Here is a 12,757-nt window from a genome sequence, read left to right as displayed (position 1 = left end):
GAGAAAAAAAGAAAGAAAGAAAAAAAAATAAAATAAAGTTATTAAAAATATATATTATTAAAAATTAACAAAATAATTTTAAGAAAAAGAAAGAGGACTTCCCTCGTGGTGCAGTGGTTAAGAATCTTCCTGCCAATGCCTGGGACACGGGTTCATGCCCTGGTCCGGGAAGATCCCACATGCCACAGAGCAACTAAGCCTGTGTGCCACAACTACTGAGCCTGTGCTCTAGAGCCTGCGCGCCACAACTACTGAAGCCCGCTTGCCTAGAGCCCGTGCTCAGCAGCCAGAGAAGCCACCGCAATGAGAAGCCTGCGCACTGCAATGAAGAGTAGCCCCCACTCGCCGCAACTAGAGAAGACCCTCACGCAGTAACAAAGACCCAATGCACCCAAGAATAAAAATAAAATAAATTAAAAAAAAAATAAAAGAAAGAAAGCAGAGAGCATCCAAACCAATAAAGAAATCCACCAATGATAACTAACGGTAAATACTATACAAAACAAAAAAACCCCAAAAAAGTGGACATATAGAACCCTAGGTTAAATGGTAAATGCAAAGCTATACAGACAGAATCACACAAAGAATCATACACATACACACAAAAAGAGAAAAAGAAAAATATAAAAAGGAAGAGACTAACCAAATCAATAAACAAATCTAACAGTGATATTAAGCTCTAAATACTAAACTAAGATAAACATAAAACCAGAAACAAATTAGACACAGAAAGCAAACCCCAAGTCTAGAGTTGCTCCCAAAGTCCACCACCTCAATTTTGAGGCGATTCGTTGTCTATTCAGGTATTCCACAGGTGCAGGTACATCAAGTTGACTGTGGAGAGTCAATCTGCTGCTCCTGAGGCTGCTGAGAGACATTTCCCGTTCTCTTCTTTGTTCGCACAGCTCCTGGGGTTCAGCTTTGGGTTTGGCCCTGCCTCTGCGTGTAGGTCGCCCTCAGGTGTCTATTCCCACCCAGACAGGACGGGTTAAAGGAGAAGCTGATTAGGGGGCTCTGGCTCACTCACCTGGGGGAAGGGAGGGGTACAGAATGAGGGGTGAGCCTCTGGTGGCAGAGACCGGCATGATGTTGCAACAGCCTGAGGCGTGCCGTGTGTTCTCCCAGGAAGTTGTCCCTGGATCATGGGGCCCTGGCAGTGGCAGGCTGAGCTGCACAGGCTCCCTGGAGGGGAGGTGTGGACAGTGACTTGTGCTCACACACAGGCTTCTTGGTGGCTGCAGCAGCAGCCTTAGCATCTCATGCCTGTCTCTGGTGTCTGCGCTGATAGCCGCGGCTTGCGCCCATCTCTGGAGCTCGTTTAGGCTGTGCTCTGAATCCCCTCTCCTTGCGCATCCCGAAACAATGGTCTTTTGTCTCTTAGGCAGTTCCAGACTTTTTCCCGGACTCCCTCCCGATTAGCTGTGGCTCACTAGCCCCCTTCAGGCTGTGTTCAGGCAGCCAACCCCAGTCCTCTTCCTGGGATCTGACCCCCGAAGCCTGAGCCTCAGTTCCCAGCCCCCACCCCCCTGGCGGGTGAGCAGACAAGCCTCTTGGGCTGGTGAGTGCTGGTCAGCACCGATCCTCTGTGCGGGAATCTCTCCACTTTGCCCTCGGCACCCCTGTTGCTGCGCTCTCCTCCGCAGCTCCGAAGCTTCCCCCCTCTGCCACCCGCAGTCTCTGCCCGCGAAGGGGCTTCCTAGTGTGTGGAAACTTTTCCTCCTTCACAGCTTCCTCCCCGAGGTGCAGGTCCCATCCCTATTCTTTTGTCTCTGTTTTTTCTTTTTTCTTTTGCCCTACCCAGGTAGGTGGGAAGTTTCTTGCCTTTAGGAAAGTCTGAGGTCTTCTGCCGGCGTTCAGTAGGTGTTCTGTAGGAGTCGTTCCACATGTAGATGTATTTTTGATGTATTTGTGGGGAGGAAGGTGATCTCCACGTCTTTCTCCTCTGCTGTCTTGAAGGTCCACTGGTCATGTATTATTTACTGTGATCAGCGATTGACTGCTGAAATACGGTGTTATCTAAATTCCATTTTCTTTTTCGGGAAAAGCTTTCTTATTTCAGTATTTATCCTAAGCATTTATACCCATCCTGCTTTATTTCTATTGCTTATGGCTGTCTGCCTCAGGCAATGGTTCCAAAGGTATGAAGAGTGGCTCTTGTCCTTTTCATCCATGGTTTCACTCAGGAGCCCTCATACTAAAATGGGGCAATAGGTAGTGTGGTATTAATAAGTGCAACTTCCAGCCCATTTTCTTCTTTTCTTTCACAAATTATTCTATTTTGACCCTTTGTTTTTCCTCCTGGAATATGTCAGCAGGGAGATGTAACAGGCTTTAGAAAATGATGGTGGCAGGCATTATCATGGTTGGAAACAATATTATATAGCACTTACTATGTTCCAGACAGTGTTCAAATTACTTTATATATTTTAATTTTTAAATACTCATGACCACCCTTTCAGGTAGGTACCATTATCAACCCATTGTACTGATTAGAAAACTGAGACACAAAGAAGTTAAGGCTGAGAAAGCTTGCTGATGCAGTACTGGATCTGCAGTGTGTCTGGAATTGGTGCTGAGGGATTAAAGTAGCCTGAGAAAGAGAGTATAAATGCCAGGTTTTACTGGAGACAATCACTTGCTTTATGGCCTTGAGCTGGGCAGTCACTTCCTTTCTGAGCCTCAGATGTTTCACCTGTAAAGTAAGGTGGTTTTAATATATAATCTTAATGGTCCCTCTAGTTCTAACATTCTGTAATTGTAAATGTTTAAGTGGTGAAAAGCATGTGTATATTTAAAAAGTAATAATAAATTTACCTAGATGTTTACTGTTTTCAGTGATGTTCATTCATTTCCCTCTGGTATCATTTCCCTGAAGAATCAATAACTTCCTTTAGCTCTTTACTTGAATTTTTATTTCAGATATTCTCTTTTAGTTCTAAACTTTCCATTTAGTATATTTTTTTCTCTTTCTCTCCTGAGAATTTCTATCTTTTTATTTATTATGAGTGTAGTTTCCTCTATCACATGGAGCACAGCTGTAAAAGCCACTTTACAGTCTACCTCATATTTCCAAAATTCTGGGTAAACTTGGGCGTGACATATATTGATTGTCTTTTCCCTTGAGAATGGGTCACGTCATAGTTTTCTCGTTTTCTTAAGCTGAATAGTTTTGGAGAACATCCTGGATGAGTTGAAGAGTCATGCTGTGGAGATTCTGGATTGCTACATTTCTCTGAAAAGTGTTGATTTTGTTTGGTTTATTAACTTGGCTAGACTTAAACTGAAAACTCTGTCTCACCTGAGACAGGTAGCTCAAGTTCAGCTCTTTCATCTTTATCTGGATTGCTTGTAATCTGACCTGCACATGCTCAGTCCTTCCAGACTTGGACCAGAGTTTACATGGAAGTTGGGCTTCACTTTATCTGAATCTGTCCTTTTTGGCATTTTCCAGTCACACTCCAGAGGCTGTGGTGCTGTGGGTTTTAGCCCTGTTTCCTCAGATCAGAAAGTCAATGAGCTTGCTTGCAGGTTTTTAGCTCTTCACACCACGTGGCCCCTCCTCAGGGCAATGCCAAGAGAACAGCAAGCTCAACTACGGCACTGCTGATTTCTTCCGAGTTTTGACACTCTCCCCAGACCGCCTGCTATTCTTCATTCTCTGAAGCCCTCACGTAGTTAGTTTTGTTTGTATTCTGTCCAGAGTTTATCGTTGTTATGCGTAGAAGGGATGGTCTGTTAGAGCTTAGTCCCTACCTAAAAGAGAACTCCCCAGTCATAATACATTAATTAAATCAGCTTGACTCCAGCAGAGCTTTGGAGTAGCTAGAAGAGCTATCGGTGAGCCTTTGGCTTTAATTCATCTTTTGAATCTTACAAGTATGCATTTCAGTGCAACTCTTACCTTATTAGGCCAAAATATGGAAAATGTTGCATGCTAATTTGCCTTTGTGAATGGATTTGACTGTTATTTCTTGAAATGTCTTTTGGTTTGGCTGCTCTAAAATCATTTACCATTCTAAGAAGCTGTTACTAGCCATTTGCAAGTCACAAATTATTATGTTTCAAAATTTCAATTACAAGTTTCTTTCTTTCTTTTTTTTAATTAATTAATTAATCTATTTATTTATTTATTTATGTCTGAGTTGGGTCTTTTGTTGCTGTGCGCGGGCTTTCTCTAGTTGCGGTGAGCAGGGGCTACTCTTCGTTGCGGTGCACGGGCTTCTCATTGCGGTGGCTTCTCTTGTTATGGAACACGGGATCTAGATGTGCAGGCTTCAGTAGTTGTGGCACGTGGGCTCAGTAGTTGTGGCTTACAGGCTCTAGAGCACAGGTTCAGTAGTTGTGGCCCGTGGGCTTCGTTACTCCACAGCATGTGGGATCTTCCCAGACCAGGGCTTGAACCCATGTGCCCTGCATTGGCAGGTGGATTCTTAACCACTGTGCCACCAGGGAAGCCCTACAAGTTTATTTCTTTTGAACCTTAGGTCACAGTTTTTCATTCCAATTTGTCCTTAATCAAAATTGCCATTCATTCAGTACGGTTGATCTCATACAGATGTTAGGAGAAAAGCAAGCCAATTCAATGAAATCCTTAGTAAAGTGTGTTTGAGGGTTAGCCCATGTAACTGATGAGGGATAAGTAAAATTTAAATAAAATTTTTCTTAAAGAAGAAAATATAATTTTTTTACATTATATAATAGCATAAAATATTAAAGTCTCACAGATAAGTGATCTGTAAGTATACAGCATGATAAATTATCACAAAGACACCCATGTGAACACTACATAGGTAAAAAAGAGAACAATGTTAACATCCCAGAAATCCCCTTGTGCCTCTCCCAGCACCGTTTCCACTCTCCTTCTGAAAGGTACCTACCATCTTGACTAAAAACTATGGATTAGTTTTGCCTTTTTGGGGAAAATTTTATTTTTTGAACATATTAATCCGAGTTTAAACTCACTTCTGATAATTACAGTGAACGTTTGGGTCTGTTTATGTTCTTTGTTTTACTTCTTCTTGGTTTTCAGTCAATTCTTATCACTTAGTATGCCTGTTTGGTTTTGATTGAATGTTGGATATTGTGTCTATAAAATTTTAGAGATGATTTGAGGCTCTGGATTTTGTGTCTTTTTTTTCAGAGAAGATTTCCTTTGTTTCTGACAGGGGGATAGGCTAGGAAAAAAATCACCTCAATTGATGATTCAAAGGTGGGCTTTGGTCCTTTGGAAAACTGATGTTTTTCAATTTACCATTTATTTAGAATATAGTCTTTCAGGATCACAAATGAAAATCTGGCCTTTATTAGGATCCCCTTCAACAGAACTTAAGCTCCAGTTTTTGTCACCCTATTGTTTAAGGTCAGCCGAAAGCTCTTCTCAGTTTCTCTCTGCTCAGCGTCCCAGCCATTGCTTCCACATTGGTGACTACATCTAAGAACAGTGCTTCGATGTCTGTTGACAAAGCCAACTTCCCTAAGTTGTCACAGCTCCTTCCTTTTATATGTCACTAAGGTCTTCCAAACAGTGTGGTGGGATTGTCTTGGAGACATCTATCTCAGCCTATCTTTGAGCACTGGACATTTTTGAAAACTGATGAGTGTCTCTATGTAGTTTTAATACTATGTGTATCTGCTTACCACTAAAAAATTAAGTATATTTTCTGTATTCTTTTCTGATAATGGTATGGGAGCTATACTTAAAGTACCTCGGAGATATTGTGGGTTTAATTTCAGACCACTGCAGTCAAGTGAATATCACAATAAAATGAGTCACACAAATTTTTTTGATTTCCCAGTGCATATACAAGTTATGTTTAAACTATACTGTAGTCTATTTAGTGTGCAATAGCATTAAGTCTAAAGAAAATGTACATACCTTAATTAAGAAATACAATATTGTATATCAACTCTACTTCAATTAAAAAAATACTTTATTGCTAAAATATGTTAACCATCATCTGAGCCTTCAATGAGTCATTATCTTTTTGCAATAGTAACATTAAAGATCACTGATCACAGATCAGCTTAACAAAAATAATAATAATGAAAAATTTTGAAATATTGGGAGAGTTACTAAAATGTGACACAGAGACATGAAGTGAACAAATGCTTTTGGAATAATGGTACTGATAGACTTGCCCGACACAGGGTTGCCACAAACCTTCAATTTGTAAAAAAAAAAAAAAAAAAAAAAAATCAGTACCTGTAAACCACAGTAAACTGAACACAATAGAACAAGGTATGCCGGTATATGCACTGTCCTATTTTCCACTGATTTTCCTTTTTGACTTGAGGTCCCTATGGACCCTGTAGCACTGCAGGGCAGGCACAAGATATCATTTTGAACCAATATGGAAGTTTTGTTTCAGTTGAGTTCAATAGATATTTCTTGTCTGTTGGAACAAGGCACACATATAAGTGAAGAGAATTAAAACACAGTTTCTGACCTATAGGAGTATGAGGTCCAGGAAGGGGATAAGATGAGTGTGCAACTCTGCCGTAAGATGGGATGTGACAGCCATCAGAAAGATGCCAATGATGTTGTGGAGGGAGAGGATCTGCCCTGTTGGGAAAGTCAGGGAAGGTGACATTTGAGCTGGCTCTTGGTAGATGTATAGGATCTGTTCATTTGCATAGGTGTGGGAGGCATCCTGTGTGATGGAGACGGCAGCAAAGGTGGGAGTAATTTAATGTAAGCTTTCTGTGCGTTGTCTGGTCTGGTGGAGTTAAGGTAAATATGTTGGTTTTGTGTTAAAAGGGTCTTAACACCAGGATAAATAGCTTGAAATTAATTTAGAAAAGACTGATGAGGGACTTCCCTGGTGGCGCGGTGGTTAGGAATCTGCCTGCCAATGCAGGGGACACAAGTTCCAGCCCCCGTCCGGGAAGATCCCACATGTCGGGAAGCAACTAATCCTGTGAGCCACAACTACTGAGCCCGCGTGCTACAACTACTGAGCCCGTGTGCCACAACTATTGAAGCCTGCACACCTAGAGCCCATGCTCCGCAACAAGAGAAGCCACCGCAATGAGAAACCCACGCACCGCAATGAAGAGTAGCCCCCACTTGCTGCAACTAGAGAAAGCCCGAGGGCAGCAACGAAGACCCAACACAGCCAAAAATAAATAAGTAAATAAAATAAATGTATTAAAAAAAAAAAAGAGTGATGAGCCTCAAAGGTGTTATATGTGGAAGTGACGAGACATACCACATGTTCCAGGAGGCTTGTGCTTGCAAGTTTTGTACTGGTCGAATTCTAGCAAGGGAGACAGTTAAATGCAGTGATCAAACAGCCTTTTGTTGTCTTTTATGTTTGCGTTTCTTTAGGTGGACTCAAGACAATTATTAGGGACTTCCCCGTTGGTCCAGTGGTTAAGTTCCGCGCTTCCACTGCAGGGGGCACGGGTTCTATCCCTGGTTGGGGAACTAAGATCCCGCATACCGTGTAGCATGGCCAAAAAAAAAAAAAAAACGAAATGAGGATTGGCATCTCTGAGGACTGCAGTGCAAGACAATTATTAGTTTCCTTGGGGAAAAAAATCCATTGAACTTCAAGTAATTATTGCATGTATCCACTAAGGTATTTATTGAATATTTACCATTTTATAATGTAGTAGGCATACAGCAAGATGCCAAGTGCAGTTCCTACTTTCCAGGTCTGCCTGGGGGCAGATTTTGGTAAAGGCTTTTCAGAGGAGGCAATTCTTCAGCTGCATCTTGGAGACCAAAGAGGAGGAGTTCCAGGTAGAGGAATAGCATGGGAAGCATCTACATGGCGTGGCACAGAGGCAGGTGAGGGTGTGACGCAGATACACAGCTCCACGCTGTTAGCAGGACTGAAGTGTTGGGTGTGAGGCCAATGGGAGGGTTGAGGCAGGAGAGGCAGAGCCAGACTGTAGAGGAGCCTGAGACTAACTTGAAGGCAACGGAAAGCTACTGAATTATTTTAAATAGGCACAGGAGAAATAATCAGATTTGTGTTGTAGATTGGAGATAAATGGAGGAAAGAGAGGTGGGAAGTAGTTCCCATGGTCCCAGTAAGGCCTAAATAAAGCTGTGGAATTAAGAGTTAAGAGCAGAGAGAGAGTGAAAAGATACACAAGAGTTCAGCGGTTTAACCGTATACCGAGTGAAATGCGAACTCATTTCCTTGTCTACTTACTGATGGCTCCTGGCTTGTAGACAGGGTTGGTAGGTGGAGAAGTCAGCTTGAGAAGGAAATACTCCAAAGGTGCCTGGGAGAAACAAGCAGTGGGGAGACCCCAGGTGTGTCCATTTCATCAGTTTCCCAAAGAATGCCCTGGCTTTGCCATTATCCCAGCAATAGAGAGCCTAGGTGCCTTATGTTTTAGACACATGGAAGTAGTTTTATATTTATTTTAATACAGTAAACAGATACTGTCTTGCCAGCATCTGGTAGGTACATTTTATACTTTCGTAGTTGGATGAGTGCTCTGGACCTTAACCTATGGATAAAGAAGGAATGATCGTCGCATTGGCCATCAGAAGCAATCATACTGACTTGTATGACCTTTACCCTTTGGCAGTCTATTCAAGGATTCTATACCTTGGAAGAAAAGAGGAGGACTGGGTTGCTGGGATGTTCATATGAGAGGTGTGGCCTTTGTTGTTGGCCATCTGACTCATTCTTGCAAGATAATGGGAAGAGTGTGAATGACTTTTTGAGTTTACTAGGTCAAGGCATTTTCCTTGACACTTTGGAAATGCTGATGTGCCTATAAACAGAACTAATATTGACCCGAGGGAGACTCTCTATTGTAGGGTTGGTGGCTCTTTTGTCTGCAAGACCCATTCTCTACTTCTAATAGAACAGCCTGAACTCTTTTTTTTTTTTTTTTTGCGGTACGCGGGCCTCTCACTGTTGTGGCCTCTCCCGTTGTGGAGCACAGGCTCCGGACGCGCAGGCTCAGCGGCCATGGCTCACGGGCCCAGCCGCTCCGCGGCATATGGGATCTTCCCGGACCGGGGCACGAACCCGCGTCCCCTGCATCGGCAGGCGGACTCTCAACAACTGCGCCACCAGGGAAGCCCCAGCCTGAACCTTTTGGGAAGGGGTAGAGTTCCTCAGAGGGAGGACTATGGTTATAAAGCATGTGATGGTATTTACCAGCACGCTCAACATGACACATTTAACTGGTGGGGAAGCATAAGTTATTTTGTGCTTCCAGTAAGCGAACATGATTAAATTTTGGTTTTAGAGTTGGAAATTGTACTGAAATAATTGTACTAAAATAATGTTTTAGGGGGGCAGAATTCATTGCTTATAGAAAACTTCTTTTACCAATTATCTATACAATTCAGTGATTTTCAAAAAACTGTTTTCTAAACTATTTTCTTTCCTTTGACTAATATTTTCATATGGATAAAATAGCAAGAAGCCTTCTTTGCAATGTCATTTCTCTCTTTCCAATCTCATTTCCTTTTCAGATATTATCAGACGCGACACAGCCTCTTGAGAGTCAGAATTTTTCTCCTGTGGTGCGAGATGTAAGTTATGAAAAGAATTTCTTTTCATGAATGTCTTTTTCCACCACTATCCTTGCTCCCCATTCTCCCCTTTCCTTTTTCTCTCCCTGTCTTTCTCTGTTACTCTCTCTTTTCTCTATTAGTCATGAGCCCATGTTTGTGGGACTAAATGTGGTGACTAAAGAAATGTCTTGTATCGTATATATTCAGGCAGTGATTACATCCAACGGCACATTGTCTAATAAGTATAAATATATCCAGAAACTCCGGGAGAGCAGGTAAGCATCATTCACATCCTCTTGTTTAATACATTTATTCTTATCATGGATCTCATGAGTCCTTTTTTTTAATGCTTCCATGTGAGTTCGTGATGCTAGGATTATGCAATATGTAATTTTAAAAAATGTCTGTACATAATAGGAAATTCAAACGAAGTGACTGCCTGGAACCATTGTGAATTATTTTCCCTTCAACAGTAGTGTAGCATCGTTCTGGCTTTCTGTTATCCATGTAGACTTGGGTGTAAGTAAGCAAAACTCCAAAAGCTCTGTCCTTGTTCCTTCTCCAGCATTTTGCATGTTGTAATGTCTCAGCTATTCTCTCAGAGGAAAATGAGCTTGCTAACCCTTTCTGTGGTGCTTTCAGGCTGATTTTTGGTTGAGGATTTGGACTCTCTTTTGTTTCGGATAATACTCGGAAAAGTGAGCTTTTGGTTAGAAATTAAGAAAAGTAGTGAAGAAAGAAAATCATGAGAGGTCAGTTTCCCCTGGGGATTCTTACTAGGAGGAAAGTGTCAGGAAGTAATGTGGCAAATCGACTGGAGAGAACAGTTCTCTTAGGAAGTTACTTAGCTAAGACCCTGGTTTCTATAATAGGTTTTACTACTAAAAGTTTGGAAACATTGATATTTCTTTGGAATGTTCTGGTCTCCAACTGATTGCACTTGATCCGTGTTTATATCTGGTCTATTCACATTAAAAAAAATAACCCATGCACTTAATTCTCAGGAGAAGCCAGAGTGGGAAAATTAAAAACAAACAAACAAACTGCCTGGTCTTCTTTCTCAGTTTTTCCACCTGTAAGAAGTAAATAAGAGATATGACCAGATCAAGTACTACTGTTACGCCTTTTCCAAATGTGTTTGTTAGCTTACAGTAATTTTTTGTGTGTCAGTGAAATATTCTGGCATGATACAAGAGTGTATAATTTGTTTTTTAAAAAAGCAACTAGTTCTGTAACTCCATAGGAGAGTGTCTTGTAGGGGAAACTGCACATATTTGTTTTTCATAGTTCTGTGTATCTTTGAATTGTCATCATCAGATGATCTCTTTCTTACATTACTAATCCAATGACGTGTCTACCATGACCAGTCGCTCTTTACACACTATATTTCATGTAGCGGCAGGTCTGCTGGCCCCAACTGCTAGGACTTCCTGCCCTCCTTCCCAGGTAGAACCTTGTGCCAAGAGACTGAAAATGAAGATTGCATTTTGGAAGGAAATTGGAGTTCTCTTGAATGCCTGCCTTGTTCTTTTGTTCTCTTCGTTCCTTAGCACAATGATTATTAACCTGGAGCGTTTTGGGGTTGCTGATGGGGTGGAGAGTATTAAAATCTAGGAGCGAGTTCTTAAATATGTATTTTGAACATTTTATTTTTTGGACATCAAAATAATGTGTTTCAATTACACAAACTACAGAAAGTGCTGTTAGAGAGGATCTGTAATAGTGTTTCTTTCTGGGAGGTGAAATGGGATGGGGGTGGAAGTTAAAGGAGTCATCCCCTCATCAGTAATATGAGTTCTGGGGGTGAAGAAGGGGCAGGAACATTTTACATTTAAATTTATTTTTATTCACTTATAATTAATGAAATGAAGTGAAGTTAAATAAAGGTTAAGGTTTGAGAGACATTCTGTCCTAAAAGATTCCAGCAACAGAGCCTTCTGCTTAAGTCCCTGTCACCAAGCCATTCCATGGTTATCTGGGACTCTGATTCAAAAGACATTTAATGAGTATCTTCCATCTTTAAGGCAAAACACAGTGAGCAATAGTGAGTTTATAAAGACAGCTAAGACTCAGTCACTGTCTTGGAGGTCAGAGTTTGCAGGAAAGACAAAGAGTTAGCTGTCAGGAAGGCACAAATTCCAACAACAGAAAAATTCAAGAATTAGAGTTCTGCCTAGTGACTCATGTAGGTTTCTACGTTTAACCCATGGCGTTTGTGATTTCAAAATTATGGTTTTAACTGTTTTCAAGTGACCCTGAAGATAAATCACAAGGCAGTGTCTAATATGATAATAATCTCCTCCTCAGATCGTTGTCTTCTCGGATTGTTGCGAGGAGTAAATAAGTTTCGATGTAAGGCCCCCAGCATGATTTTGAATCATGTCCCCCGGAAGGATAGAGTGTGACACCAAGTTACTCAGTTGTGAGTAGCCAGGCGCTGGGCCAGCATCTGCACCTCACTAGTGGTATAGGGAACTCATACACCTCAAAAATCTCAGGGTCTGTTGTTCATCATACAAGATCTAAAATAATGAAAAATGTTGGTATTGGGAACTCCTGTTGAGGTTCTTACTATAAGAAGTGTGGGAAAAAATAATTGCTTCACAGTCTAAGTTTTAGTCTGGTTTGGGGACAGCAACATTTTGTTACTTGAAATGTTTCTTTGTTCAAATTCCCTCACCCCCCTTTTATTTATAGGGAACGTGTTCAGTCACTCTCAGCGAGCACCAAGAAAAAGGTCTTGGTTCTTGGATCTGGTTACGTATCTGAGCCGGTGTTGGAATACCTGTCGAGGGACGACAATATAGAAATAACAGTAGGTAAATAAGCCCCAATTTTTAAAGAAGAGGAAGTAAAATTGATTTCAAAACATGGCTACTCTGTGAATGTTAGATGACTATCTTGCTTCTAAACTTTGAAAAATTATTTTTGAAGATGTTAAAAAGTGTTTTACTCTCTGACTAGTGGAAGGAAATCTAAAGATTGGATGTTTTAATTCTTGAATAGGCTCTGACATGGAGAATCAAATCGAACAGTTAGGCAAGAAATATAATATTAATCCTGTTAGCCTGTACGTTGGTAAACAAGAAGTGAAGTTGAACTCCTTGGTGGCAACGCAGGATCTTGTCATCAGGTTAGTAAATAGTAAGAAATGATCGCCATATATTTTGTTGTTGTTGCTGTTACTTCTCTTTCCTTATTTTCTCTCCTCTCCACTCTCCTCTTCTCCCCTCCTCTCCCCTGTCCTCCCTTCCCCCTTCTCTCCTC

At 41.3% G+C, this 12,757-nt stretch overlaps 1 protein-coding gene across 5 annotated transcripts in view; it reads left to right on the top strand.

The window, feature by feature from the left end:
• Window positions 1-12,757, top strand: part of AASS (aminoadipate-semialdehyde synthase) — a 92,316-nt gene that overhangs the window by 51,847 nt on the left and 27,712 nt on the right. For all 5 annotated transcript variants that reach the window (XM_079932650.1, XM_079932652.1, XM_079932649.1 and 2 more), the window contains 4 exons: window positions 9,449-9,508; window positions 9,698-9,765; window positions 12,188-12,309; window positions 12,497-12,623. In XM_079932650.1, coding sequence (XP_079788776.1) covers window positions 9,449-9,508; window positions 9,698-9,765; window positions 12,188-12,309; window positions 12,497-12,623 — 377 coding nt within the window. The remainder of the gene's footprint in view (window positions 1-9,448; window positions 9,509-9,697; window positions 9,766-12,187; window positions 12,310-12,496; window positions 12,624-12,757) is intronic.

This window comes from Stenella coeruleoalba (genome assembly GCF_951394435.1).
Source record: "Stenella coeruleoalba genome assembly, chromosome: 9".
In the NCBI taxonomy this organism is placed as follows: Eukaryota; Metazoa; Chordata; class Mammalia; order Artiodactyla; family Delphinidae; genus Stenella; species Stenella coeruleoalba.
The sequence above is the reverse complement of the archived record's forward strand: the minus strand, read 5'-3'. Positions and strand labels throughout refer to the sequence as shown.